A 27,999-nucleotide genomic window follows, 5' to 3' on the forward strand; every position below is an offset into this window, starting at 1 on the left:
TTATTATATATATTATAAGATTTGCAAGTTAAAATTGTGACTGCCTGATGGGAAGTGGTCATGCTAAAGAATTTAGCTTTCTAAATGCTAGCTTTCTCTGCAGACGGACAGCAGTGAGCCTTTTGGATGGGCCTTAATTTGATAATGATCTTCCCCTTTACATTAAACAAAAACAGCAATGTTTTGGCCAATATTTTCCTTTTTGCGAGTTTGGACAGTGCCATCAGTATGGGATAGTATGGGAGGAGACTGAAAGAGAGTAGAGAGAACTTAGAGAACTTTGAGCTGGAGTTTGGGTGGCTTCTCCTTTGTGGTAGAAAGCCAGAACCCCATTGATAAGTGGAGCTAGGAATGAGAGATGTAACAATGTTAAAAGGGAGGAAACGGGGTGGTTGGTAGTTGCTAATCTAACTTTGTGGTGAACATGTGGACAAGGTAGAGATTTAATTTATAAGACATTATATTGGGAGGAGGGCCATGTTCTTCATGTTCTTCACTTCATTTGTCATTGGAAATCTGGTGGTAGACTTTACAAATCTGGCCTCTATGTAAGATGCACCTGTACTTGATATAACTAATGTTTCAGATTTGTTGGGGGTAGTTGCTTGTTACCAAATATTTAGAGATTGTATGGGCCATTTTGGTTGTCATTAAAGCTAAGATTTCCACACTCATTGGCATGTCAAAGTAGAGCATGGCATTCTTCTAATGTGAATAAGTGCCGCATGTACCACTCAGTGTCACACAGCCAATGCAACCCTGGAGGATCAAACCGTTGGAAGTTGAAGACTGTAATCGTAGCAGTGGACATGCCGTTGTCTTCTAATGAGCATTAAACTTGCTTATCTAATGATACGTTTCCAAGGACACTATATGAGTCAGAGTTTCCTGCTTGAGGGGAGTTTAACTTCATTATTAATATTAATTAATTTATCTTTCAATAGGCTGCTGGTTGGCTGAATTCTAGCTAATGTGTTTCAGATATATTCTGGGGTTTAGCATCTCCTGTTGCTTTGCTGGTAAATGACCTCACTATGTCCAGGAATAACATGCAGAGATGGACCATGGTGGCTTTCACACATTGTATGGAGTTGCCAGTTTGAAACATGTCCTTTGTAGGTCACCAGTGCACTGAGCGCACAGTGAAGACTGCTGGGAGCTATTACTGGAGCCATGTGAAATGTCCACAATGCAGGCCGATCTTGATTTTTTGCATGCTTACAATTTCTGCCTTTTTCCCATGGGTTACCTTGAGCTCTAACTGCATTAAAAAGTTTTTGGAATACCTAAATATTAAATAGGCATATTAGATGTAGTTGATCAGGACTGAAGTTTGCTTTTTTAGTTTTGCACACCATCTGTGCGCCCCATGTGCTTAGTCCACTACAGTTAGTTAACTGCTGTGAGGCTTTTATCATATGTGGCAAGGCTTCAAACTCATGCCATACTGACATCCCAGGGACGCGTAAAGTTCACTAGGTAATTTTATGTATTTTTTCGGACAGTCATTCTTTAAGTTGCCAGGGTTCTGTGCAGAATAACAGAATCCTAAAAAAGAAAGCATGAAGTAGGATATAGCTTGATTAATGGTTTCATTTATGCTTTGTTTTTCCCAAGCTGCTTTAACTCATCTTTAGGATATTAATGAACATTTAAAATAAATAAATAAAAGTTTCTAATATTGTATCTGGTAACAGACTAATGTGGTTAGGACACTTTAGATGCTGACAGCAGATACTGAACTACTGAATCTTGAATTAACCTTGAAACATATTCCTAATTTAAACCCAAAACTCAAACCCAACCCTGGTCCTAATCCTAACTGCTACCTAAGCTTTGAGGCTCCAGTGTAAAACTGCAAAAGATATAGAAGATTTGTCCTGGCTACATTTGGGGTCAGAACAAAGTAAACATTTATTTAGCAGTGCAGTTATGTCATGAAAGAAAGATTTGCGACATAATAGAAAGTACAGTATTTATCTTTCTGCGTTTAGTCACATTGCCGTGTCAGTACAGAATAGGGAAGCTTTCCTTAAACCAAATAAGTGCTTTGCAGTAAGACCATGCCTCAAGGTGTACGATTATACGATTTCCGAACATGTTCATAAAGCCAGCGTGGGTGTCAGTGGATGGGAAGGCTTAACGACACGGCCATGCTGGAGAAGCCTGCTGCTTGCCTGCTGAACACAGATTACCATATAAATTAGAACACTAGGCAGCACAGAGTACTTAGGAGTGGCCGCTGTCAGTAATTAATCAGCAGGCCAGAAACCAGCAGGCCCACTGCTGACCTGGGCTGTATCATTCATGTGAACTGCCACATGACCATGATGTCACCACAACTTTAGGATTCAAGCAAAAGTATGAAAAATAGAAAGGGATCCAGGACTGTAATTCAGTATGCTCGATTTAACATGGCTAAATGCCATCTGGCTGTATGTGTGTGTATGTGGAGCAAGAGGGGATGTGCAGCAAGAAGTATAATGTCTTGGGAGGGGGGGGGGGTTACAGTATGGGCACAGTACTGTAAATCTTTGGGAACCATTGGTCTATCTGACAATGTTAAAGCACTAAAGTGAGAGTTAAAGCAACATAACAGAATCAAAAATAAAAGCCAATTATAGAATTAGAAACTCAATTTGAACAACCTAAAGTGGAACTTTAGCAGGTTTCTCCCTCACTAATTAAGTTGCTAAGTAAACAGTTAACAATTAAAACTTCTCATCAAAATACAAAATCAAGTGTTATGGGGCATCAAATAATAATAATATGCCAATATCAATATGCTAATGTGATCTCGTTAAAAAGGGGTTCTCCTTGTAACTTCACCTTCACCCAGTTATCTCTGGAATCCTGATAATCCTTTACATGTAAACACAGGTTTGATTCATTTGTTCCTTGTAGTGTGTGAGAATGTACACATTCCAGCTTAGTGTTTGAACAACTCTGGAATTAAAGTACAAGGTCACCAGTGTCGGTGGCACAGCCTTGAACCAGCCTTTTCTGCCATTTCTGGCAGTCCGTCAACTACAGTATTGCCGAGGCCTTATCAGGTGCCTGTGTATTGCAAGTGTGCTGCTGTTGTATGTCTTTGAAACTTTTTCCAGTGTATAAACCACCTTTTTATTCCATGTTACTTTCAGGTTCTCTCATACTCACAATGCCTTGGGTCTAAAAACTTTTTAAAACCAAGAGTTAGACTCTTGTATTTAAACTGTAGCTTTGAGAAGAACCGACCAGACTGGAGCTAAAAACAGCTCACCTCATGGAGCAGTTCCGTAGTGGTGACGTTTATTTAAACTGGTATTTAAGAGACCTAAAAAGCTAAAAAAAAAAGTCTTAAAAATTAAAATAATGCTAAAACAATTTAAAATATTAATGTTGATGCATTCTCAGCTTGAACGTCATCAACCATGGCGACTAAACGTGGCATCTAATAAAAAAAGAAAACTACTTCAAAACTGTAGTCATTTTCCAGTGTGAGAGTGTGTGTACATGCATTAAGATCCTGCCTGTATGACTAAACATGTTTTTAACAATGCAAATAATGAAATTGGCCACTAGTGCCACATATCACAGAAACACCATTAACTGGGACACCATTTCCTCTTTAATATTACAGGAAAGTTTTTAGGAGTAGAAAAATAAATCCTTAACTGTAATGTACTGTGGCATCAGTTGCTACCCATTTGGGCACAGAAATGGCTATTTGTGCAAGGCCTATGTTTTTTCTGTTTGTTTTTTTGCTATTTTTAACATGCCCTAGTTCACTTGGCCTCGTCAGGGGAAGGATGATGTCATCTTACGTACTGTTCTGTTGCTATATAACCTCAAGTAAAGTATATAGTATGAACCTTTTGAGGGGTGAGGGCCTGCTGTAGCATCAACACAAATATCAACTTCAGCAGTAGAACTTTCCTAGAAATCTATAAAACCTGACACAAGCTTGAAAATATGGCAGACGAAGCTGTTTATAAGCCACAGCAATGACATACTGTAAAATGCCTACTGTCTCAAAACCATACAGTTGATTTGCTACGTTCAGACTGGGCTTTAGGTTGCAAACTACTCCACAATTCTTCTAAATTCATCTAAATTCATCACTATACACTCTCCCTCTCTCGCTCTCTCTTTTTTTTTCTCTTTCTTTTATCTCTTTGAATGAAAGGTGGGAAAGCATAGACCTAGATTCAGCCCAGTGTGTCATTATTCAGTTTCAGCTGAGTCATTATTCAGGTCTTGCTGAGTCAGCATTTGTGGCTGAACAATGCATCAGACAGAGGGATAGAGAGAGAGAGTAAGAGTGAGAGAGAGACCTTCATATAATACTATAAAAGAGAGCAGCAGTAGTTTCATCTAGCTCATAAGCAGAGAACAAACTGACCCTTCGCTAAGTAAGACAATAGGCCCTTTGACATTTGTTTTGTGCTTTTTGGCTCAATATGCAAAAGGTCTTAAAACAAAATAAAATAAAAATACACAAGAAGGTCACTAGCATGCCCTTGAGGCTACATGCATCTATCTACCTGCAGCCTTGTAGCACCAGAAGGATAAAAAAGAAGCTAAAGGCTACTGATCACAGTCAGAAAGTGAAAGAAACTTACTGAAATGTCTGGTATACATAGATGACACAGATGTAAATGTAATATTATTGCTGTAAATGTATTATTGCATGCATTCTAAAGGGAGACCGTTTCCTACATTTTTCTTATTTGTTAACTTCATTTATTTATTTATTTTTTTTTTTTGTACAAAAATCAGTCAGAAGCCAATTTTGCATAAAAACTTTCTAACCTTGAATAGGTTACTGTGCCTTAAAGACTGAAAAACACTATATGCCTACATGTTTGTGGACACCCCTTCTAATGAATGCACTCAGCTATTCAAAGTTGCACCCATTGCTAACACAGATGTGTCCCAATACTTTTGTCAATATAGTGTGTGTAAATGCTGCCTAGCTAGCCACCTGTTCAGTCTATAGCCGTTTAGTTCTGCCCATTCACACTGCCGTTAAAACAGTGCATGTACTGTGGCCAATCAGGACAGAGGTGATTTACATATTTCAGTCCTACAGTCGCAGTAATAAAAACAACTTGTTTAATTCTATAGGGTAAGGAGGGGGTCTATGTTGGGTATGTACAAATGTAGAATCTGGGAAATATTTTAACAAACTTAAGCATATTATTAGACTAATATGATAGAAATGTGCATTGTTTTTGTAGATGATGCTGAGAAGTCTTTATGTGGTGACAACAAACGGCATTTGTAAGAATAGTTAAACAGCATAGTGGATAACACCATCTTCTTGAACATGGGACAGAGGGGTTCAGTTCCTTGTCTTGTCCGGAATAGCAAAAGGCAAGAAACCTACATTCACCCAACACCACATGTAGAAAATCCTTGTAAATTACTCTGGATAAATCCAACTGTTGGAAATGTAAGGACTGACTGGTTGGAATGGTAAAATTGAATATTTAACTTTTAGCATTTTTTGTGCTGCAGGTCATCAGTGAGACCCATCCTTACTATCGTGCATGGCATTTAGAAAGCAGTTGTAAATTTTGCAAGCCTTTGTGCCTGAACCTAGAAACAGTTGCTAAGCTAGAGGTGAACACTAGTTATTTATGGGAATGGTTTTGTGAAGTGTCGATTGACCGTTCCGTTTGCCTTTCAGTAGTTTGCCTCGTTTCTGGAGTCTGTAAAATTTCTCTTGGTTCGCACTGAGTCACAGTCCTTGGCCACAGCAATACAGTGATGAATGCTCTACAAAAGCGGTCTTGTGAGGTTCTAAAACCTTGACCTGCTCTTTAAGTAAGGCACTGAAAGAATGAGGCCTTTGCTGCGGTGTAGACAAAGCACATTTTGACACACATCCTGTTGCTTTTAAAGAAAGTGTCGCAGATCCTCAGAGGCCAACCTAGCACAAGTGTGTGTGTGTTTGTGGGAGATGTGTGCGCTTTTCTCAGATGAGTCACAGATTAATTGATATAAGGTGGCTGCGTTTAGCAGATGGAATGGCGCTCCACGCTCATGAAAGAAGGTAGGAAAAAATAGACAGGCAAGAGTCCCTGGAGAAGCAGCCCAACACTTTGGCAGTGAGGAGTGTTTGGCTAGCGTTATTGATTGTTATTTTGTTGTACAACTGACTGTGAGTCTATAGATTACCACTGGGGAGTATACAGAGTACTGCATTATACAACATTAAAAATACCCTGTACCGGAGACTGCAGGATCCAGTGGCATACAGTGCCACTCGGAGGTGGACACGCCTATATTTAAAGGGCTTTACTTTCTTGGGTTGTTACTTGTGAAATGTGGTATTGTTTCAGTTCCTGTTGATTTTAAGTGTAACAGTATTGTGATAACCAATCCAAGGTGCTACAGACCCAACAAAATCAAACCTCTTTCTATGCCTTTGGACCAGTCAAATGAAAGTGAAGATGGCCCTCTATTACAGTTATGAAGGAGAATCACTGAATACACTGAACTGTATGATTTAACAGATGATGGTCATGGCATAAAAGCAGCTTCTTTTTTTGTTTTTTTGTGTTTGGCTGGGTGCATTTATACCGTGCCACACAGGTTGGTCTGGTCAGCGTTGATTACCACTGGGGATTCTAGGGCTTGGAGTTCTTTGCTCCAACTCCACCAGCTTTCATACTTTGCTGGCCGGCCCCCCTGCTGGTGGCTGACGGTACACGCTGCCTGCTCACAACTTTTGCTAGAAACACCTTGTTTAATAATAGATTACACTCTTAAAGGCAAGAACTTTAAGCCTGTACATAAGCATATACAAAGTACTGCATTTTATGACATTAAAAATACCCTGTACCGGAGACTGGAGGCATACAGTGCCAGTCAGAAGTGGACACACCTACATTTAAAGGGCTTACTCTGATTGTAAAATGTGTGGTAACATATTCCACAGACAATCTTGTGATTTCAGAATTTTATTATTGGTGTGTCCGTAGGATCAAACCTTTGAACATACACGTTAACCAACCAGAAAAACACTTGATTCACACTTAAATAATCCAAATGATTACATATCATTAATATCACTAATATGTAAAACTAAGTGGCACTTACTATCCACAAAACGTTCTGTGCTGAATTATCTTTAAAACAATGCAATTGTGAGGACATAACAGCATACAGCGTCTCTGACCATACAGTGACATTGAAAATAACACTTTACAATCAGCGCTGTGTCCCAGTGTACGCTGTGGCTGGAAAAGCACCTGAGCCTGCTGTAGCTAATTCGATTTGTTGTTGTCAGTGGGGAGAGTGGAATGAGTTGCATGAATGCAGTTCCGCTGTTGTAGCCCGCAGCTAAGTGTATTGACCTTTATTTCTGCGCATGTGTCCTGGTGTTTAATATACACTACAGTAAGCTTTGAGTCTTGAGAAATGGATTCCTGTCAAAGTTGCAAATGCTTGCCAGGGCATCAGGGTTATTCTCACCTCTTAGTGAAGGCAGCATAGCTGTGTGTTGAGGATAGCTAAAAAGTGCCATTTCTGAAGAATGTAGAGGCATTGTGTTTGTGTTTATGTGCCTGTACATTGTGCACACCCCTTCCCCGTATACACATACAGCATCTCTTATTATCCTTTTAGCATTTCTTTGCTATATCTAGCTTTCTTCACAGTCAGCGTCAAACAAAGTGAACTAAGTAAAATTCAGCATTTTTTTCAATTCACATTGATTTTAAATGTATTATTATTGATAATACATTTAAATACACATAAATTATTGTGCTGATCAGTCCAGGTCACTCCCCCTACAAATATCCAGTTTTTTTATGCCCTTGGACCAGTCAAATTAAAATGAAGATGAAGATGACAGTTATAGAGGAGAATCGCTGAAGACACTGAAACTGTATGATTTAACACACGATGATGGTCATGGTCATGGCATAGAAGCTGCTTCTTTTTTTAGTTAACTTACTTTTGCTAGCAGCACCTTGCTTATTAAAAGATTACAAAAACTTTAAGTCTGTACACACACTAAAAACTACAACCCTTCCTTCAGTGCACCCCTGCAATTCATGCATGCACTTTGCCAAGGTAATGACACTGGGCTTGTGCACTAAAAGATAGTAAACACAAGCACAGCATCCAAAGCCCAACGTCGAAACACAGCAACCAAAACACAATGGAGTAAAAAAAGTGAGGGTCAGCATGACTGCTGCCAGGCTCGTCCAACATTGCTACCCGTGGAGTTTGCATGCCAGGCCTTAGTCTTATACAGCATTGCTGCCTGTGGCATTCGCATGCCGGTCTCTGGCCTAGTGGCCTTGCCACCTGACATTACCTAGCTAAAGTGACCATGCTAATGTTACTTAGCATAGCATTATGATTATGCATGAATACAGAATCCGACTGTTCTAGCAAAGGTCTATTTTAGCCATAAAACTGTAGCCCCTGTAGCCATAAAACTCTTTGCAAATGTATTTTATGATTTATAAGTACCCTAATATGATGTGAGAGAGAGAGAGCAACATTGTGGCACGTAATTAGCTTTAGCTAGGTTAGCGTTAGCGTCCTCTGAGCTTTCTGAGCTCTCTCCACCGTCCAGACACTTCACCAATAAGGAAACCTCACCAATGAACCATGTGAAAACACTTGCTGAATTTTGTATTAAATTGATAACGTATCCAGTAAAGGTTCTTCACACTCAAACATCTCTGTGAAATTAAAATTGGTTCTCTATGTGAAGCACCTTTGTGTGTAGTGGTACGTCCTGAGTCTTAAAGCCAGTCTTGGGCCTTATGTCTTAGAACTTGTTGAAATCAGGGACCTGTGGGCTTTGGTTCCATTGGCCCACTCAGTAATTCACCCCTGGGATAGCTAGCATAGCTGATTGACAGCTATAATGCCATTGTTTCTCAGGAATCTAAAAGCAGCAAAACCAGAAGCAGCCCTAAAAAATGTAATGTGTGCTACCTTTAGAAAATTCTATGGTAATACCTCAAAGTCAGTGTTTGCCTATTGTGTTCTAGTCACATATCCAGGGTAGTGAGGTCCTGCAAGTAAATACAGAAATAGTGAAGCAATGTGTCCAAGATTAGAGTGTTCTTTAAGCTGCCTGGACAACAGCTGGACCATACTGGACCTGTAGTGATCTGATGTAACTCCATATTTCGCAAAGGAAATGCACTTCATTATTTGCTGTCAGGCGGTGTGAAGAGTGTGTCATATGGGAGATTTTCGTTGAGGCTGTTAGAAACATTCACATTTTTGGATGAGGCAAGTGACCGTTCCGTTTACAGCTCCAAATGACATTTGATGGTGAGTTGCAGGCCATCAAGGTCAGGACCTGCTTCTAGAAAATGAGAGTACATAAAGCTAACTCTGATGATCCTGCGTCATTCCACCCACACACACACACATATCCAGCCAGCCGGAATATAAACTCTTTAACTTGGATGAATCATTTGAGACTGGCTTGATTTCTACAGGGTTTGTTAGGAGTCTGAAAAAAGGCATTATAGAGTGCATTAGGAATTCTGCACTATAAATGAATCACTTAGTAGTTGTGAGAAATGTGCATTTTGGTTTTCCTCTCCTGCATCCCTCCTCATGAATATGGCAGTAAACGTCAACAACAGAATGTTTTGCTGGGGGATCAGTGTTTGAACGCTTGCTTAATAAAACATGGCCACCTCAAAGCGGAGGCTGCCATTAACTTTGAATTAATGTGCCCCTTTCAGTGGTTTTAATGCTGACGTGCTAAGAGCTGTCAGAAGGACTGCCAGTAAAGTCGCTCTTGCAGGACGTGGGACAACCTCATTCCACCCAGTGTTTGTCACAGAACTCTGTACGGCCTCCGCACCCATGAGCTTGGATTAGGGCTACTGTCCCTGACAGCAGTTACGCTCTACTAGTGTTCCAGCAAAGGTACTATCTGCCTCTCTCTCTCTCTCTCTCTCTCTTCATTTTCAAATCAGTTAACAATAAAGATATTTTCTCACTCACTCTCATTTTGTCCTCTGTCTCTCTTTCACCCTCTCATATACTCACTCTCTTACCCTCACTCTCTCAATCACTCACTCCCCCTCTCACTTATTCTCTTACCCTCTCACTCACTCTCTGTCACTCACTTACTATCATGCCCTCTCACTCACTCACTCACACACTCTCTTAGCCTCTCACTGACTCTCTTACCCTCTCACTCATTCAATCTCTCAATCGCTCACTCACTTACTCACTCACTCTCTCACTCACTCAATTACTATCATGCCCTCTCACTTACTCACTCTCTTACCTTTTCACTCACTACTTTTACCCTCTTAATCTTTCACTCACTCTATACCCTTTCACTCATTCACTCACTCTATACCCTTTCACTCATTCACTTAGTCAATCACCCTCTCACTCACTCAGTCACTCATGCATTCACTCTCACTCACCCTCTCACTCACTCAGTCACTCATGCATTCACTCTCACTCACCCTCTCACTCACTCAGTCACTCACGCATTCACTCTCACTCACCCTCTCACTCACTCAGTCACTCATGCATTCACTCTCACTCACCCTCTCACTCACTCAGTCACTCACTCATTCACTTAGTCAATCACCCTCTCACTCATTCAGTCACTCACGCATTCACTCTCACTCACCCTCTCACTCACGCATTCACTCTCACTCACCCTCTCACTCACGCATTCACTCTCACTCACCCTCTCACTCACTCACTGACTTGCTTTTTTACTCTTTCACTCACTCACTCTCTTAGACATTCACTCTTTTACCCTCTCACTCACTCACTCTCTTACACATTCACTCTTTTACCCTCTCACTCACTCACTCTCTTACACATACACTCTTTTACCCTCTCACTCACTCACTCTCTTACACATTCACTCTTTTACCCTCTCACTCACTCACTCTCTTACACATTCACTCTTTTACCCTCTCACTTACTCACTCACTCACTCTCTTACACATACACTCTTTTACCCTCTCACTCACTCACTCTCTTACACATTCACTCTTTTACCCTCTCACTCACTCACTCTCTTACACATTCACTCTTTTACCATCTCACTCATTCTCTTACACATTCACTCTTTTACCATCTCACTCACTCACTCTTTTACCCTCTCATTCACTCACTCACTCACCCACTCACTTTCTCTGTCTCTCACTCAGTTGCTTCAGTTTCTCTCTGTCGCTCTCTCCGTTTTGCATACACTCACTCTCTCTATCCTTTCTCTTTTGCTCTCTTTCTCTTCACAGTGCTGTATTTATTACATATTTGGCAAAGCAATGAACAGAATGGTAAGAGGGGGAACAGAAAGTACAGAATAATAGAAATAGAAACAACAGAACAATAGTTTGATAAGCTGATGTCTTATTGCCTGTCCCTCAGGTTGTGAGAAAATGCCCCCCCTCCATCTCTCCCTCTCTGCTGATTAGAAGGCCCTTCAGTCTGCATCTCTCCTGCTGTGCTTTGTTTTGTTTAAAAATGAAGGAACAATAAAAAAGAAATGAAGACATGAACACACACACACACACACACACACACACACACACACACACCCATACACACACACACCCATACACACACATACCCATACGTAATCACACACATAATAGGGATTTGGAAAAAGTACGATGGTTAAGACGTTTTTATGAAAGATGCACATGTGAGATAGGTATGACTCCTAGCAGGTGTCAGTGTGCAGGTATGTACAGTAAACACACTCACTTCTGTCATGGAACACCTCAGACTTTTTTTCTCTCCTATCATCAGTAGAAACATGAAAATGTGTTCTCCAGCACAGTACATTTGTTTGGAGCTCTGCTGGGTGAATAACACTGCTTATTCACAAGCAGAGCAGCAGCGGCGGCGACAGCAGCAGCGTCAGCATGCTCATCAGCACCAAACACCTTCTACTAGCGATTACAATCAGCCAGGACCATTTTCCCAAGCTGTGGAATTAGGCTCTAGCAGCTGATGAGTGCGTATGTGTGTGTGTGTGTGTGTGTGTGTGTGTGTGTGTGTGTGTGTGTGTGTGTTTGTGTGTGTGTGTGTGTGTGTGTGTGTGTGGGTGAAAGAGTGGAATAGGCAAGGTCATCTTCATCAGTTCTACAGCCTCCTTGTCCTCTCCGCTATGACTCATGCGTAAGAGTCAAGCACAGAGCAAGTATAGAGAGCGCGAGAGAGAGAAGGAAAGAATGAGAGAGTAAGAGAGCGAAAGGAGGAGAGAGAGAAAGAGAGGGAGAAAGGAGGAGAGAGGAGGAGGAGGAGAGGTAGAACAGAAAATGCAGAAAAAGAAAATTGGAGATGAAAAGAGAATGGGACAAGGGAAGGGAAGGATTTATAAGAGAGAGAAAGAGAAAGTAAGAGATGGGAGAGAGACAAAGGAAGGGAAAGAGAAAGGTGGGGGAGAGAGAGAGAGAGAGAGAGAGAGAGAGAGAGAGAGAGAGAGAGGGAACAGGCACTGGAGATAAGTCAGAGATACACTTTATATCCAAATGTTTGTGGACACTCCTTCTAATGAATGCATTCAGCTACTAATGCACCCATTGCTGATACACTCAGCTTGTCTAGTCCCTGTAGAGAGGAACCAGAGCTCTCTGGAGCAGATAAACATCAACCTATTGTATATAAAGCCCCCCAGCATTGAGCATTGGAATGATGGTGCTCTGTCCAAAACTTTTGGGGTGAGTTGCAGGTGAGGTGGGGTGATGATCATACAACACCCTGACCTCACTAACTCTCTTGTTGTTAAATGCAATCAAATCCTGAGCAATGCTTCAAAACCTAGAAAGTTTTTCCTGGACAGTAAGAGACAGGTACATCAACAAAAGCTTTTAATACCCTTGATTTCAGAAGAAACAAGGAAGGAACAGGTGTCCCAGTACTTTTGTCCATCTTTCTTCTTTATTTGTATCGGTAGTAGGTTGTTTCTAGATTGTTTAGTATGGTAATGCCAGTAGTTAGTCACAGAATGTTATATTGCTTGGTTCCTCGTCGTGTATATGGATATTGAAAAGCAAGGAGGCGGCTATGAAGGCTCAGTTGATCTAAGCCTTATATGTTACTAAACCCACACAAGGAGATGGAGAGAATGAAGCTTAAGGAAACTGACAGGGCTCATGGAGCCAGTCTGATCAGATACCAGTCTGTAGTCTGTGTACTTGAATATGCTTTGCGATGAATATGGAGAAAGCATTTGTTCTATTAACCGTGCCAAATAACTCTCAAGATTGGTGCACTGGTACAAAACACGGATATTGATCCATCAAAGAATGGCTTGCTTGTCTTTGAGATTGATTGTTTAGATCAGATCAGGACAGCGAAACCTCAGTAAGAACTGGACACTGAATTTTGTTGTCTGTTATTTACAGCATAAAACCTGAAAGTTGGCTCTCTGTGTGCTGAAGTCTTGGTTTAGTGGTTAGAGTGCTGATATTTCCATGTGGTAGGTCTTAGCTGATCACACACCAGTAGTAAAAGTAAAAGTAGAAGATCCTTAAAGAATCTTTGGAGGTTCCTCAGTCTGAAACCGTGGTGGAACCTCTTTAGGTGCTTTGAGGAACCCTCAAGAAAAAAAAGGTTCATTGAAGGTTCTTCAAAGCACCTTATGAGGCTCCTCCACAGCTTCAAATCATGGAACCCCTAAAAGTTCCTCAAGGAACGTATACTTTTCCTATGTACCCTCTTTCTCTCTTGACTGGCTCAGTCTTTCCCTCTCTTTCTCACTCGCACTTTGTTTTTACCCCTTTCTCTCTCACTCACCCATTCTTTCTTTTTTTGTCTTGCACTATATTTGTCTGGCTCTTTCACTTTTTTTGTTTCTCTCATTCATTTATTCTCCCCCCCCCCCTCTCTCTCTCTCTCTCTCTCTCTCTCACTGCTTCCATGTCACATTTTACAAACAATGCTAAGTAATGCACTGAACTGTTAGAAGGGGCCTTGACCTTTTCTGACCCTTTACTATAAGGCCAGAAGCTACACCTTTTTTTTTTATGTGACTGATTGTCTTGCCGTAATAAAGGATGGTTAAAATTCGTACTCTCCCCCATCCACAGTAAGGCACTGTGCAGACATCCACAGTAGACCGCAGACACTGTGTTGCTGGGCAGCGACAGAGATGCACTGATAATCTAGGAGGTGGTGGAAACTGTGTTCTAACTGCATTAAGAATATCTGCAACATCTGCCGTCTCAGACTGCAGGGGGGAATTGGACATTTCCACTGTGATGTAACATCCGTTGGAGTAAAAAAGGCCCTCAGACAGTGAGCTCTCAGGTGAGATATTGAGGAGTCTGGGCAAGCATATTAGGCCGCTACGCTAGCTTGGCTAGACATTTTCTCATTTTCAAATTGTTTCCAGATGTGTTTGACTCCAGAGTGGCTGTTTCTACCTGCATCAGCATTGAGGATGAGAAGTTGACAGTTTACATAGTCTTCTTTCTATGATTTTACAGTTTTTAATAATATCATTTATTAAGTTGAAAAGGCTTAATGAGCTTCATTCTGCAAGAACAGAGCATTTGCTCAACCTATTGTTCAGTTAAAAACAATGCACTAAGCAGTTCATCTTGTAGAATTGTGCCTATTTTGCTTTCTTAGTAAAAAAGAAAGTTCAGGGGCAGCATATTGGAGTGTCCTGCCTCACTGAAAGAGCACAGTAGCAGTACGTATTCACAGCCACCACCAGCATTGCCTTTCCTTGCGTTTGACAGTGTGAAGCAGGACTGATACTGTATATATCAACATGATAATCCCACTGTCCAACCCTTACCCACACCTCCTGTGTGCTTAGCTTGGTCGGCCTACTGAGCGTGACCTCTAGCGCCCTAGTGCCACCCTTGTACCATAGAAAGCTGTTTACCAGATGTCATTAAGAAGCTGTGTGTTTATGGGGCTCGTAAAACATCTCTCTTATAAACAGGCCGGTGCCTTTCTACCTCTTTGAAAGTGCTGCTACTCAAAAAATAAAACTTGGACCTCACGTCTCTGGCTTTGGGGAAGGCTGAAAATAGCTTCCTTGCATCTTTGACAATCCAGCACCCCAGCTGTCCTGAGCTGATGATTTTTTCTCCCTCTTTTTGAATTTTTGAAATTTGTGTAATTTGTGTTTTGGAGCCTGGAGGAAGAGGAGCAGTAATTAGCGTGAATGCCGACGCATCGCTGGCTGTCAAAGCCAGTCTACAGATAAGCTATGACTTTTCTCACCACTCTGAAAGGAGACAGCTGCTCGGCCATCTGACCGCAATGCTGGACCACCGCTAATGTAGGGGTTCACAAACTGGTCATAAGATAGTGAGGAAAACTCAAGTCTGCATTTCTTCATTCCACCCACAAACCCCCACAAGTTCTGCTTCTGCTCACCGATCTACCACCTCTTAATTGCTTTTGATATTAGTAAACTTTGTGGAAAACCACAGAGGCTGCCGACAGACATGGGTGATTAGAGGATGCCAGCTGATCCAGAAAATCCAGAGAGCGTGTTTTTCTTTTTTTTTTTTTTTCACGGAATACACTTACAATTTTTAACTACCTTATACACCCACTTACTGGCCACTTTATTAGAAACACCTTCCCTGTACTTCCACTCCAGGGCCAATTTACTTGATTCACCAGTCCTCCCCTTTCACTAATTGGCCACTTTATTAGAAACACGTATTTTCTACCTTCACTCACTGTCCACTTTATTTGAAGCCTCATGCACTTCAACTTTCTGTTCACTTCATTAGAAACATTTATGCTTATGCATCCAGTCACTGGCCATTTTATTAAAGCCTGTAAACTTTGTTAGCCACATTCATTCTTGCTCCACTGCTGATTACATATTAGCATGTGTTGGTCTGGTATGTGTGTATCGGAGCACACAGCGGTGTGGCCTGTGGTTGAGAATAGTCCATCAAACATATCATCTGAAAATATCCTGTGCAGATCTATTATGCAGTGGACCTACACTTTATTTGATACTTTCTCTCACTGACCACTCTTATAGAAACACCTACCTTCACTGTCATTTGACGTCTTTATCAGAAACACCTACCTTGTACTTTCACTGATTGGCCGCTTATTAGAAACCCAGCCTTAAACTGTATTTCTGTATTCATATTTCTGTATTCATCATTGGTCAGTTTCTGAGCTCAAGACCACTCCTGATCATAAATTAGTGTTTGTTGCGCTGGTATTGGTTTATTGCTGCAGAAGATTATTTCTGCAGTCAGAAAACTGGAAGTGAGGCACAATCTGCAACTGTCAACCAGCAAGGTGGACCTAGAAGGATTTTCATTACATAGGCTGGAGTGTAGTCCGCTCCATCCAGTGCTCAGGTGTGCTACAGTTTTAGATAGATAGATAGTTCTTTTCTGATGTGGTGGAACCAAGCGGTGTTGACGCAAAGAAGCTTCTAACTCAATTATCTGTGTGCACCTGTTTGTTTTCCGGTTCTCTCTTGCTTTGTTTTAAGACCACAGTTTAGCACCGGCCCACACTAACATAAACACAACAGCATTCAGTGGCGAACTGTGACTATTAGAGTTAGGCCTTCACTTCAGCCGCAAATGTCACAATTATGCTAATTTCTGCTAGCACTCTTGTCGGCTTTTATCAGTATGTTAACGCTAAGCTTATGGGAGTGCAGTGCAACGTGTTTTTGGCTGTTCTACATTTAAAATGAATATTCACAGCTTGTGAAAGACATATTATGCTTGATTTGAAGCTTGAACAGACATATTGATCTTTTATGTGTTATTTTTATATGTATACATATTTTTTGGTTTGTTTGTTTTTTAAAAAACTGGCTGAAACCTGTTTACATAATTGCTCGTATTTACAGTCAGCAAGATTTTTAATATGGAAACTGGTCTCAGTCTGATTTGGTAGGGAACTGGTCCCAACTGGTTGGGATTCTTATTGCGCTGCTAGCTAATCTGATGCATTAGGTCTTCAGTTCTGAAAGTAAAGTCCAAACTAATAAGAAAGCTTGTTTAGCTGAATCCAGACAGATATAGAAAAAAATCCTAATTGGATCATTTTCTCTTTAGCATTTCACAAACATAATTACTTTGTTGACAACCAGAGCTGAATTCAATTAGATAGTATTGCAGTTTGACAACTAAAAAAACCACCCTACTTATTAATTGAAAACGAGCCTCTATACCTGGCACATCTAGACCAGGTGATGGAATAACTTTTCTCGAATCTAAAGACCTAATCTCTTCAAGAGCACTTAATTAAGCACTAATCTGGCTTGTAATTGCTCTTACATGTCTAATTTCTACATTATATAATGAATCTAAGCATCAGGTATGGTATATTGCATATATCCAGCCATTAAGGACTGTGCATCTTTGTTTCTTGGTATCAACACTGACTCTTGTATCTTGCAATCTTTGTATCTTTCTCAGCTAATGGCTACTATAAATTAAATAACACATACATAAACCTAGATGATAGGTATTCTTAAACAGACTTATGTTGCTTATGTTGTTTGAGACACTGTGACACACGGGTAGCTATAGAAATGGGCAAAATACACAATACACAGCTAATATACATCAATTTTCAAAGATAATGGTATCACATACTTTGTCAAAAAACACATTAGCAAGTCCATTTGACATTATTTAACAACTAGACATTGTTTGAGGCAAGGATGTCATGTTTTAGGTGTGCATATTGGCACTATTCTATTTTGTGGACTGTTTCACTAGCTTCACTACCTGTTAGCTACATCAGCCTCAAAGCTCCAGTAAAGAAACTACAGAAGCAAATATGGAATATGAAATATCTTGGCTGATCCAGCCATTTGGGATGGGTTTTTGCTAAACTATTAGTGAACAGACTTTGGTTTTGCTTGCATTCACTCCATTTCACCAGAATGGAGTAACACAGCGCAGTGAAAGAATGAGTCATCTCTCTCTCTCTCTCTCTCTCTCTCTCTCTCTCTCTCTCTCTCTCTCTCTCACACACACACACACACACTCTGATGTGGGGCTTCAGTCGTGGATCTGTGTGTGCAGTTGGAGTTTAATTAAAACGATAACCACCTGCCCGGAGTCAACAGCTCTCATGAAGTCATCACCCAGACAGTTGGATTCAGTTTCATCCCTTAACTTCAGCTTGTAAAAGCAAAGTTTATCTAATTCTTACATCAGCCTGTTTATGTTTACCACAACATATAGTGTTGCCATTATTGCACCATTCATGTTTACTCTCCTAAAAGTGGACTCCTTTTCTGAGGAAAAAAGAAAAGACAATCTGGTAATTGCACACATTAAAGGAGTACCTCCAAACTCTGGTCTTGGTGTAGCCGTGTTCTCCATGTTGTAGTGTTTTCTCTGCAACACACTTAATACAGCTCACTGGAAGTGAAACCAGTATAGATCATAGCTGGACATTGGCAAACTCAGCATTTGTTGTGTTTTAAATTCTGACATTCTTGGTACCAGCAAGGGAACAGGTATGCTGGCTACAAGCAACACCGGCATGCATTGTGTTTTAAATGCTAGTATCGTGGCTACCAGCAAAACCAGCATATTGTTGTAGTTTTGTGAATCTGGCAGCTGTACCTTACATTGTATCAAATTTTAATAACAGATCAACCAATAGAAATGCTCTGGAATTCCTTGAAATTAAATGATTTTACTTTTTTACAAATTTTTCCATTGAAAATGTAAAAAGTGAGAAGTCTGTAAAGTTCCCATGTTAGAGATGCAAGGTTTTTGCATGACAGTGACAAAACTATTGGAATGCTGGTGGGCTGGTCACCTTCACCAACACCAGAGCAGCATATAAACCAAACAAACTTGCATGGAATTAATGCTAGTCTATTTTTTAAGCAGGGTAATTAACGAGCCCCTTTTAAATAGAAATCGGTGCCTTATGGCTTCTATGATGCTAATAAATCATGGAAATCATTACGTTTGTTGGGTCCTGGATTTTGTAATGGCATCTAATGATCAGTAGTGCTGTTCTGTATTTGTAAAGACTTTTAATAGTTAATAGTTGTAATAGTTAATAGTTGACCTGTGATTGAGTCTAGATATATGTAATGGTTTTCTAATGGGATCTAAATGTGTCCAACACAAAACTAGTGGTCTGAAATGATAACCATTAAGCCAGTTCCCATTAGGAAGCATAATCATCAGGTTTTAATCTTAATTAATGCTATAATGTTGTCTTTTTAACGTTGCCTTTTTAACTGTTTGTTAGTGATTTAATTTCACTAACAAACTACTTCACTACTAAATTCACTACAGTAAGCAGTTTCCGAGCAAATCGGTTGTACGTTCAAACTTGGCACCAGCTTAGATTTTCAACTGAACAAACTTCACCACTGCGTTAGCTGTGTCACCCTCTGAAGGAGCAGTGCTTTGTATGTCAGCAGTCACAACTTTTAGCACAAATTTTAGAAAAATAAACTGATAAGTGCAACAACTAACAGGTGTGAATCAGTTCTTATCTGATAACCTTGCCTGTTGCTAACTCTGTGTTTCTCTCTGTGCAGGGGTGCTGTGGAACTTGTCTTCATGCGATGCTTTAAAGATGCCCATCATTCAGGACGCTCTGGCTGTGTTGACCAACACAGTCATCATTCCTCTGTCCGCTTGGGACGTCTCCCCACATCAGGAGGACCGCAAACTGCAGATGCACACGTCCCAGGTCCTCCGCAATGCCACTGGTTGCCTGAGGTAAGTAGTTTCTTTTGGTTGTTTCTTTTGTAGCCTAGTCTAGCATGGCTTACAATTGTAACAAGAACATACAAGAACATTTAAAAAACTTTATTCAGAAGTCTTACCGTACAGTGTTGATGTCCTCTCTGGGTCCTCTCAGTGTCCAATTAGCATGGTGTGCAGTTCGTTAGCTGAAGACCTGCCGGTCAGATGGTTTAGCTTTTAGCCTTTTCAGACAATCCAGGGCAACAAGGCAACAAGGCAAGAGACCTGCTAAACCTGGAAATTAGCAGATGAGTTGGATCAGGTGTGCTTGACCAGGAAAAGCACACAACTGTGTGGGAAAGTGGTCCTCTAGAACCGACATTGCCCACCCCTGCTTCAGCTGCTTTCAAATGCTGGATAACTGCATTGGTGCTTGCTTCGGTCAGGCTAACGTTAACATTTAGCCTTTTTTAGCCACTTCTGAGACCCCCACAAGCAAGTTAAATGCATTGGCACTTGCTTTGGTTGGCCTGTCCCTAGCTTTTAGCCTTTTATAGCCTCCCTTATTCCACCAAAGTAGGGATTATGCTTAGCCAATCAAGGCTTTCGCTGGTCGGCTAGGTGTATGTGAACTAAGACTGGTGCAACTGATACTGTAACAGTCTTGTGGTTTTGGAATTGGCCAGCTGTATTGTATTTACAGGGGATTCATTTACATGCTTTTAAAGGACGACACATGGAGATTGACATTCTAGGGCACCTTTTAACCAACTAGATAAAAAACACTCATTAGCAATTTGGCCAATGCACAGAGACATGTGCTTGAATGTTAAATTGCTGCATAAGCACCTTTCAGTTTCTAGGCTGTTAACTCAAGCTTACTACCATTAAATTTCCTTACTTTTACTTATTTCTGCACTGTGGCCACTCTCTTTTACTCTCTTTTAACTCTGCTGTTATTTTATGAAGAAGATTACGAACAGCAAAGCATTGCCATGCAGTCATGTACCTTCCCTGTCCCTTTCTCAAGAGGCCCACTTCTGCACAGACATACAGCGGCATTTTTATCTCCGGGCGAAGTCTGGCAGAACAGCATGAGTAAGATCACTCCTTTGATAAAGGTGAAAAAGACAAAATGAGAGGCCAATTTACCTGGCTGGGTTTGGCTCCTTTCTGTCGCTTCACCTGTTCTAAACACAACAGCTGCAGACCCAACTGTTTCTCAACCTGGAGAAGAGGCTGGCTACCGGCAGGTGAAGAATGATGTACACTCAGTAGTGCTGTTCTGTATTTGTAAAGACTTTTAATAGTTAATAGTTGTAATAGTTAATAGTTGACCTGTGATTGAGTCTAGATATATGTAATGGTTTTCTAATGGGATCTAAATGTGTCCAACACAAAACTAGTGGTCTGAAATGATAACCATTAAGCCAGTTCCCATTAGGAAGCATAATCATCAGGTTTTAATCTTAATTAATGCTATAATGTTGTCTTTTTAACGTTGCCTTTTTAACTGTTTGTTAGTGATTTAATTTCACTAACAAACTACTTCACTACTAAATTCACTACAGTAAGCAGTTTCCGAGCAAATCGGTTGTACGTTCAAACTTGGCACCAGCTTAGATTTAAACACAACAGCTGCAGACCCAACTGTTTCTCAACCTGGAGAAGAGGCTGGCTACCGGCAGGTGAAGAATGATGTACACTGGAGGCCTATTTCCTAACAGAGGAGCCTACACTCGAAATGTATCATTTGTACAGTATAAAAATGTGCAGTGATGTTTATGAGGAATGTGCATTTCTGGCATATTATGATTTATGCATGGGGTCTCTTTGCTGCAGGCCGGGAGAAAAATAACACTAAGGAATGGGATGATTCTCTAGGGCTCGATATTACTCCAGCTTAGTACTTTATTCTTTGTTGTATCCATAGCAACTAATGCTAAACTCACTACAGCGCAGCTCCTCTTTGGTTGGCCTCGAAACTACTTCTCTGAGGTTTGCCAAAGAAACAAGCCGCAGTTGTGGGATTTTACAAATTTGTTTTAAATTTGCTTGTGTAAACGACATTCTCATCTTCTTCTTTGAGACTTTTGGCAAATTCCTGTTCAAAGGGAAGAACGACCGTGCCGGTAGACGCATGCACACACATGCATACTTTTCCCAATGCACTTTTCCTAAAGGCTTCCCCTCAACCCCCCCTTTAAAATTACCCTTTAGCGTAAATGACATATTGTCCTGTATACAAACAAGAGCTCCTCATAAGGTGCACTCTGTGTGCAGGTAATTACAGCCTGCTTTGTGCAGCGTCTTGTCATGTCGGCTGCGGAGTGGCCGTGACTGAAATGGGCCTCTAATTCTAATTCGATGATTGAGGACTTGCTCGTTGTATGTTAATTAAAAACACAACAGAACGCATTGGAAAACATCACGACAAACCACGGATGCAGCCTTCAGATAAATCTGCTCTGCCTCTTTACTGCCTCATATGTTTGCAAATGCACCATGACTGCTAGTTTTAAGAGCGTGCATAATTAATGAGTGATAATTAATTCGTTATGATTTTTAGCACAAGAGGCTTTTTTTCTGTTCTGCCTGCCTATAACAGGAGTAGACCCCCCCCCCCCACCCCCCCATCACACTTGTTATGGAATGGCCTGTTCTGGCTGGTATATTTCCAGTATTACATTTCTCAGAATACATTGTTCCTTCCAGAACTCTGCACACATCTAATCAGGACAAATGTTTGTGATTACTCCAAATTCTCCTGTACCGAATGTGAATTATGTGCATGTCCATATGAAGAAACCTCACACGCTCATGCTAACACGGATGTGCAAATGCACACATACAGCTTGTTTAGTCAATGTAGAGAAGTGTTGCCAATAGAAAAGACTAATGCCATGCATAGGGTACAGGGGTCTAAAGCCCCCAGCACTGTGGAACTGTGTACTCTGGAATAATAGTGGGATGAGTTGGGGATGAGGTGGGGTGGTTATCATCCAACATTCTCACTAACCCACCTGACACTGAATGCAAACAAATTTTCACAGCAATGCTCTAAAATCTAGTAGAAAGCCTGCGCTGGATACTAGAGACAGATACTCGTACAAAAACAGGATAGATTATTTTTAAAACTCTTGATTTTGGAAGAAACAATGAATAAGCAGGTGTCCCAATACTTTTGTCCATGTACTATATGAGGAATAGTTCATTTATTTTCTTATGCTGTAGGGCTTTTCCATTTTAGAATCATCTGCAGCTCATTTGTTCATTCTGGACACATCTAATTTCCTCATTTTTATCATCATTTAGAACCTCAGGTTGTACTAGCATCAGGTTACAACCATTTTATGCATCGCTGTTCAAAGGTTTGGAATCAGTGTTTTCATTTAAGTAAATCCTATTTGGTTGCAGATCAATGCATTAAGGTATGGCAGTCCTGTGCAATGTTACAGGCTTCAAACACTTTGGAAATTTGGAATAGAATTTGGAGTGACCTTCTAGCTTCGTATCCAGTGGTGGCTCAGCGGTTAGAGCGCTGGGCTATTGATGACACTGTTGGGCCCTTGAGAAAGGCCATTTACTCTCTCTGCTCCCCAGGTGCTGGAGTTGGCTGCCCACAGCTCTGGGTGTGTGTGTACTCACAGCCCCTAGTTCACTAGTGTGTGTGTTCATTACCACAGATGGGTTAAATGCGGAGGACACATTTTGCTGTACATAGTACAGTGAAAAATATTACTAATATACTATATTAATAACATTTACCTTACCACAATGACAAATGGAGGAAGCTGTATGACCATTAATAAATTAAGTATTATTTTAGGACTCCTTTTATGTGATTCCTCACACTTCAAAAGTGTTGATCGGATCTAGTTAGGGAACTATACAGGGCATTATACATTCTAAATCAATACATTCATTTGTTTTATTTTAATTGTATTTGCAAATAAAGCACTTGAAATATTGAGTAAAGCGTGTAAAAAAACTGGTGATTAGAAAAAGAGTTGACGATATTGATGCATTCATTATGTCTAGATTTGAGTTTGAATACGACTAACAGAGAGAGAGGAAGGAAGATAGAGTGAGAGATAGAGAGAGAGTGAAGAAAAGACTGTGTGAAAGGAAGACAGAGAGAGAGAGCGGGAGCGAGAGAGAGAGCACAAGAGGGAGAGACAGACAGTCATCTAAAAAATGCTGCACAGGTAGCTTTAGCAGTCACTTTCAGAGCTCCCTAACCCACACTACCCACCTGTCAAAGGTAATAACCGAAGCCCAAGAGCTGCACTGGAGCCCAGATACACAGAGCTGAGTCAGCTGCATTTTAGTGTCATTTTTTGTCATGTCATGAGGACATAATTAACTGCAGTGTACACACAGACCTCTTAAAATCACACTTTTTATTTATTTTTTAAAATAAATTAATTACTTGTACTCCGAGAGAGTTATTATAGTACACAAACAGGTATTGAGAGAGTAACGTTAGCAAATACCGCCTCATCTGCCGTTTCTTCTGAAATTAAGGCCATTCATAAGGAGTTTGTCCTCCTTCAACATCTTCTACTCTCATGGGAAAGCTTTACACTCGATTGGAACATTGCTGTGAAAACATGATTGCATTATAGCATCAGTAAGGTCACATACTCATGTCAGATGATTAGTTCTGGCACTGTGTCTCATCCCAAAGGTATTTATTCCAGAGCACACCGATCCACTGCTGCACAACCCAATGCCCAATCCACAACCCATTAGAGCACATCACTCTAGCATGAAGATTCATCCCGTCTATTGGTCAGGGCTGCTCTATGAAGATTGTATAAGCTCTATTAGTGCAATTACACGTATCTGTCAGGAGTGGTTGCACCTTAAAGGACACCTTTGTCTGACATGGTATACTTCACATCAATGACACTATTACCCTCTTTTCCTATTTTCTTTTTTTTCCCAGGAGGAAATGATGTGGAACTGGCAAGGTTTTAAAAGTTAGAATAGTATAGATAGTAGTAGAGTAGTGAGAAGCAGAGTGTTTGGCATGGCTGTGTTATTTCTTATTGTATTGCATGACTGTGAATATGCCAGTCATGTCATAATTTGCTGGCGGTAAGATGTGGTTCAGCCACCACATAACTTAGTTCAGATACTGAGTATTTGTCAGAGTGCCTCTCAGTCGCTCCTGGTACCGGGGAACACTCTGGCGAGCCATTGAAAGGCAGCGAGGCGGTGTTTTTGGAATTGAGCCCCACCCCACTGGGAGTTTGACACTCTTTCCTCTGTAAATCACTTCCACCAGCAGAAATCAAATTTCTAAAACCTCCTAGGTCTCCTAAGCAGGAAAAAGCTCTCTAATAGAAACAGTTTTTTGCAGCCACAAAGCAGAATCCCTTATGGCATTCCAAAAAAAAAGCCTCATAGACTTTAGGCTCTTTCTTCCTTTTCTTTCATGTTCAAGCACCAGGCATCAAGCTGAGTGGGCCCAAAAAAAGGCATCTATTTACTCTACTGAATATCTCTGCAAGTGCTGTAGACGATAAGCAAGCACATCATGATGGCAGCACGTTCCACAGCCAACCAAGCGCAGAGCTGCTTCCTTCTTATCCCGTGTACAGGTTGGCCTTTAGCCCGGGGGCCGCTTGATTAGCAGGGTTGTTTTTTTTTCAAAGGGGAGGCACCGTGTCTCCTCCTCTGATAGGAGCAGAGAGTACACAATCAGCCGGAGATAAGCAGAGGGAGATGGGCAGGGGAAGCCGAGGCCTTTTGATGAATTACTCTGTCAGTGGTGCGGCCCGACTGGAACAAGCTTTCTGAAGAAGTGCTCTCAGGGTTTGTCAGTCGGCCTGGGGAGAGTGGTCCCGCTGAGGATCTCCTAGCTTTTGTTCTGGTCAATCTGGTAGAAAACAAGAAAAGAACTACTGGATCTTACAAAAACACTGTCTTGTTAGGAATGCTCCTTGGGATAATATTGACTTGTAATGGTTGTGCATATATTCACAACAGCCAGGCTGAATCCAGCACCTGTCAGCTGAAAAGTATTAGCTGCCAGCTTATTGGGTACATTTACCTGGTACCCATACTGCTTGGTCATTCTGTCCTGACACCTGCCCAGCAGGGATACCAACATTGTGGTAGGAGGTTCCTTTCTGTTTGTGGAACAACAGATTTACAGTTGTAAATAAAAACACATTCAGAAGGAGCATGTATGGTACTCTATTTGAAAAGGGGGGTTGAGGGCTTAGTAAAGCCAGTGGTTGTAAATAAAACCATGATAACTGATTTTCTGACCGGGTAAATTTGACCCATTTATATCCATGAAGTAAAAACGTCTTCAAAGAACCCTGAAATGCACCTGCATCAAAGGGAGTTCTGCCCCGGTACTTATATGACCCTTTTTGTTGAGAGTGTAGGGTTACGTGATTAAATGGCCGATGAGTATATAGGTACCAGACAGATGTACCTATTAAACTTGCAGCTCAGTGTATAATGTAAAGGAATCACATTGCAAATTCAATATAACAATTCAATGCTATCATAAACTGTTCCTCACCACTGTATTAATGTACATGTATTGAATTAGCGCCCCCTTGAGGAGTTCTGAAGCAGTGATATTCTGGTAAATCGAAGTGGGGACAGACGTAATGCGAAGAAATCCATTTAGTCCACTTTAATAACAATGTCAGTGGTTGGAACTATGGTGTTTAATGTCTCACAAGAGGTATTATGATATATTGCCTTATAGATTTTTTGTCCCATCACTAATATAATTCTATTGAAAAGCCCTTTCTACCTGTAAGGCATTCCATGGTCTCCATGTTTGAGGGCCCGCTCATCACTGAGGATCCTCAGGCTCAGAAACTGTCGCCGACATGGATAAAATGCAAATTCAACTGAACCGATGGCCGGGTTCAGTCAAAATGCAAATGGTGGTTATAATCTGAATTATGGGCCCATATGCCTTAGAAGACATGGGAGCAACTCCTCGCGCAGAGCACGTAATTGAGTTCATTAAGAACTGCTGTTGCTAGTAGTACGAGAGCAGATGGAGACTTCCTTGCTGGAGATAGTGGTAGAGAAACTCTGCATGTTCTCCAGATGCCCTGATGCTTCTCAGTGCCCCCTAGTGACCATGCTTTAACTCTCCGAATCCCTGGGTTAAACTTGTGGGAGAGCTGACTTATTAGCATTCCTAACATGTTAAGCCTCAAGAAACTGAATTTCCCTCATGCTGGACAGGTACCACGGATGTCACATCACTTCCTTTCTGATGGTCAAATGGCTGTGGGCTGATGGGTGTTTCTCCAGGACTGCTTTGCTCCAAAGCAGATTTCCCTCCAAATTGACCATCTGCTAACATGTCAGTGCAACTGGTGCCTTTTTTTAACAGCTAAATGAAAACTGTTGAAGTGGAATTTATGTGTAAACAGTTCGGGACCACAATTAAAACCAGTGAAGTGTCCACATACTAAATTTTGCCACTTCATTCTTCATTCACAATGGTGGGACACTTGCTTGTTTACAAGGGGGCACCATATTGAGAGTTCCTCATGTTTTAAGATCAGAATTTATGAGCCAGCATTGCGCATTGTACCTGTTTGAAGAACTATTAAACCATGACTATTAAAAACCAAAGGAACCTAATGGTTTCCTTGTTGAAGGGTTTCAAGGTGTACTCGAAACACAAGCTAATCGTGTTCAATAGGTAATTAGAAAAGGTTGTTAATTGATTATGTGAAGTTTATTGAGAGTGACAGAAAATAAATGACATGAAGGTGCAGTATAAAGGCGAAGGACCTCATTAACCTTGGAAAATAAGCAAATAGCCTGACTAGAACTTCAAACAGGAGGTGCTAGGGATGCTGGACTGTGTTAGTCGTGATGCTAGTGGATCACCCATCGCTTGAATATTGATCAGTATTGATGCCGCGTAAGATCTGCTACGTTGAACACTCTCACACACTACATAAGCACAACCCTCTTGTACTCCAAAACAACAGTGCCAGAGATCAGTCTTAGTTCCTCAAAGAACCTTTCAGATTTGGATCCTTTGGATCTATATCACATAAATAAAAAAGGGTCTGATGTAGTGTGTAAACTCTAGTTTCATGTCTTACTGTCCACTACCCAATCCATATATTGAAATTATGCTGAAATTGTGTAAATTTGCTGTTTTTGTGATCCAACGTATTTGTATACTGTACATTATATCCAGCCTGCAGCAGTTTAGGTCAGCTAGTTTGTGGTAACCATATTAGCCAATGGTGTATGTAACTGAGGTAATTTACATACACCATTCATAAAGACACAGTAGTTAATACAGCAAAAATGGGCCATAGCCCAAACACCTGCTTTCTGAAACATAGCCTAT

The 27,999-nt window shown here is 40.9% G+C and overlaps 1 protein-coding gene across 3 annotated transcripts in view; it reads left to right on the forward strand.

Moving 5' to 3' along the window:
• The window catches only part of ctnnd2a (catenin (cadherin-associated protein), delta 2a), a 452,693-nt gene that overhangs the window by 310,531 nt on the left and 114,163 nt on the right, over window positions 1-27,999 (forward strand). For all 3 annotated transcript variants that reach the window (XM_072689814.1, XM_072689834.1, XM_072689825.1), the window contains one exon: window positions 19,487-19,670. In XM_072689814.1, coding sequence (XP_072545915.1) covers window positions 19,487-19,670 — 184 coding nt within the window. The remainder of the gene's footprint in view (window positions 1-19,486; window positions 19,671-27,999) is intronic.

This window comes from Salminus brasiliensis, chromosome 1, assembly GCF_030463535.1.
Source record: "Salminus brasiliensis chromosome 1, fSalBra1.hap2, whole genome shotgun sequence".
Lineage (NCBI taxonomy): Eukaryota > Metazoa > Chordata > Actinopteri > Characiformes > Bryconidae > Salminus > Salminus brasiliensis.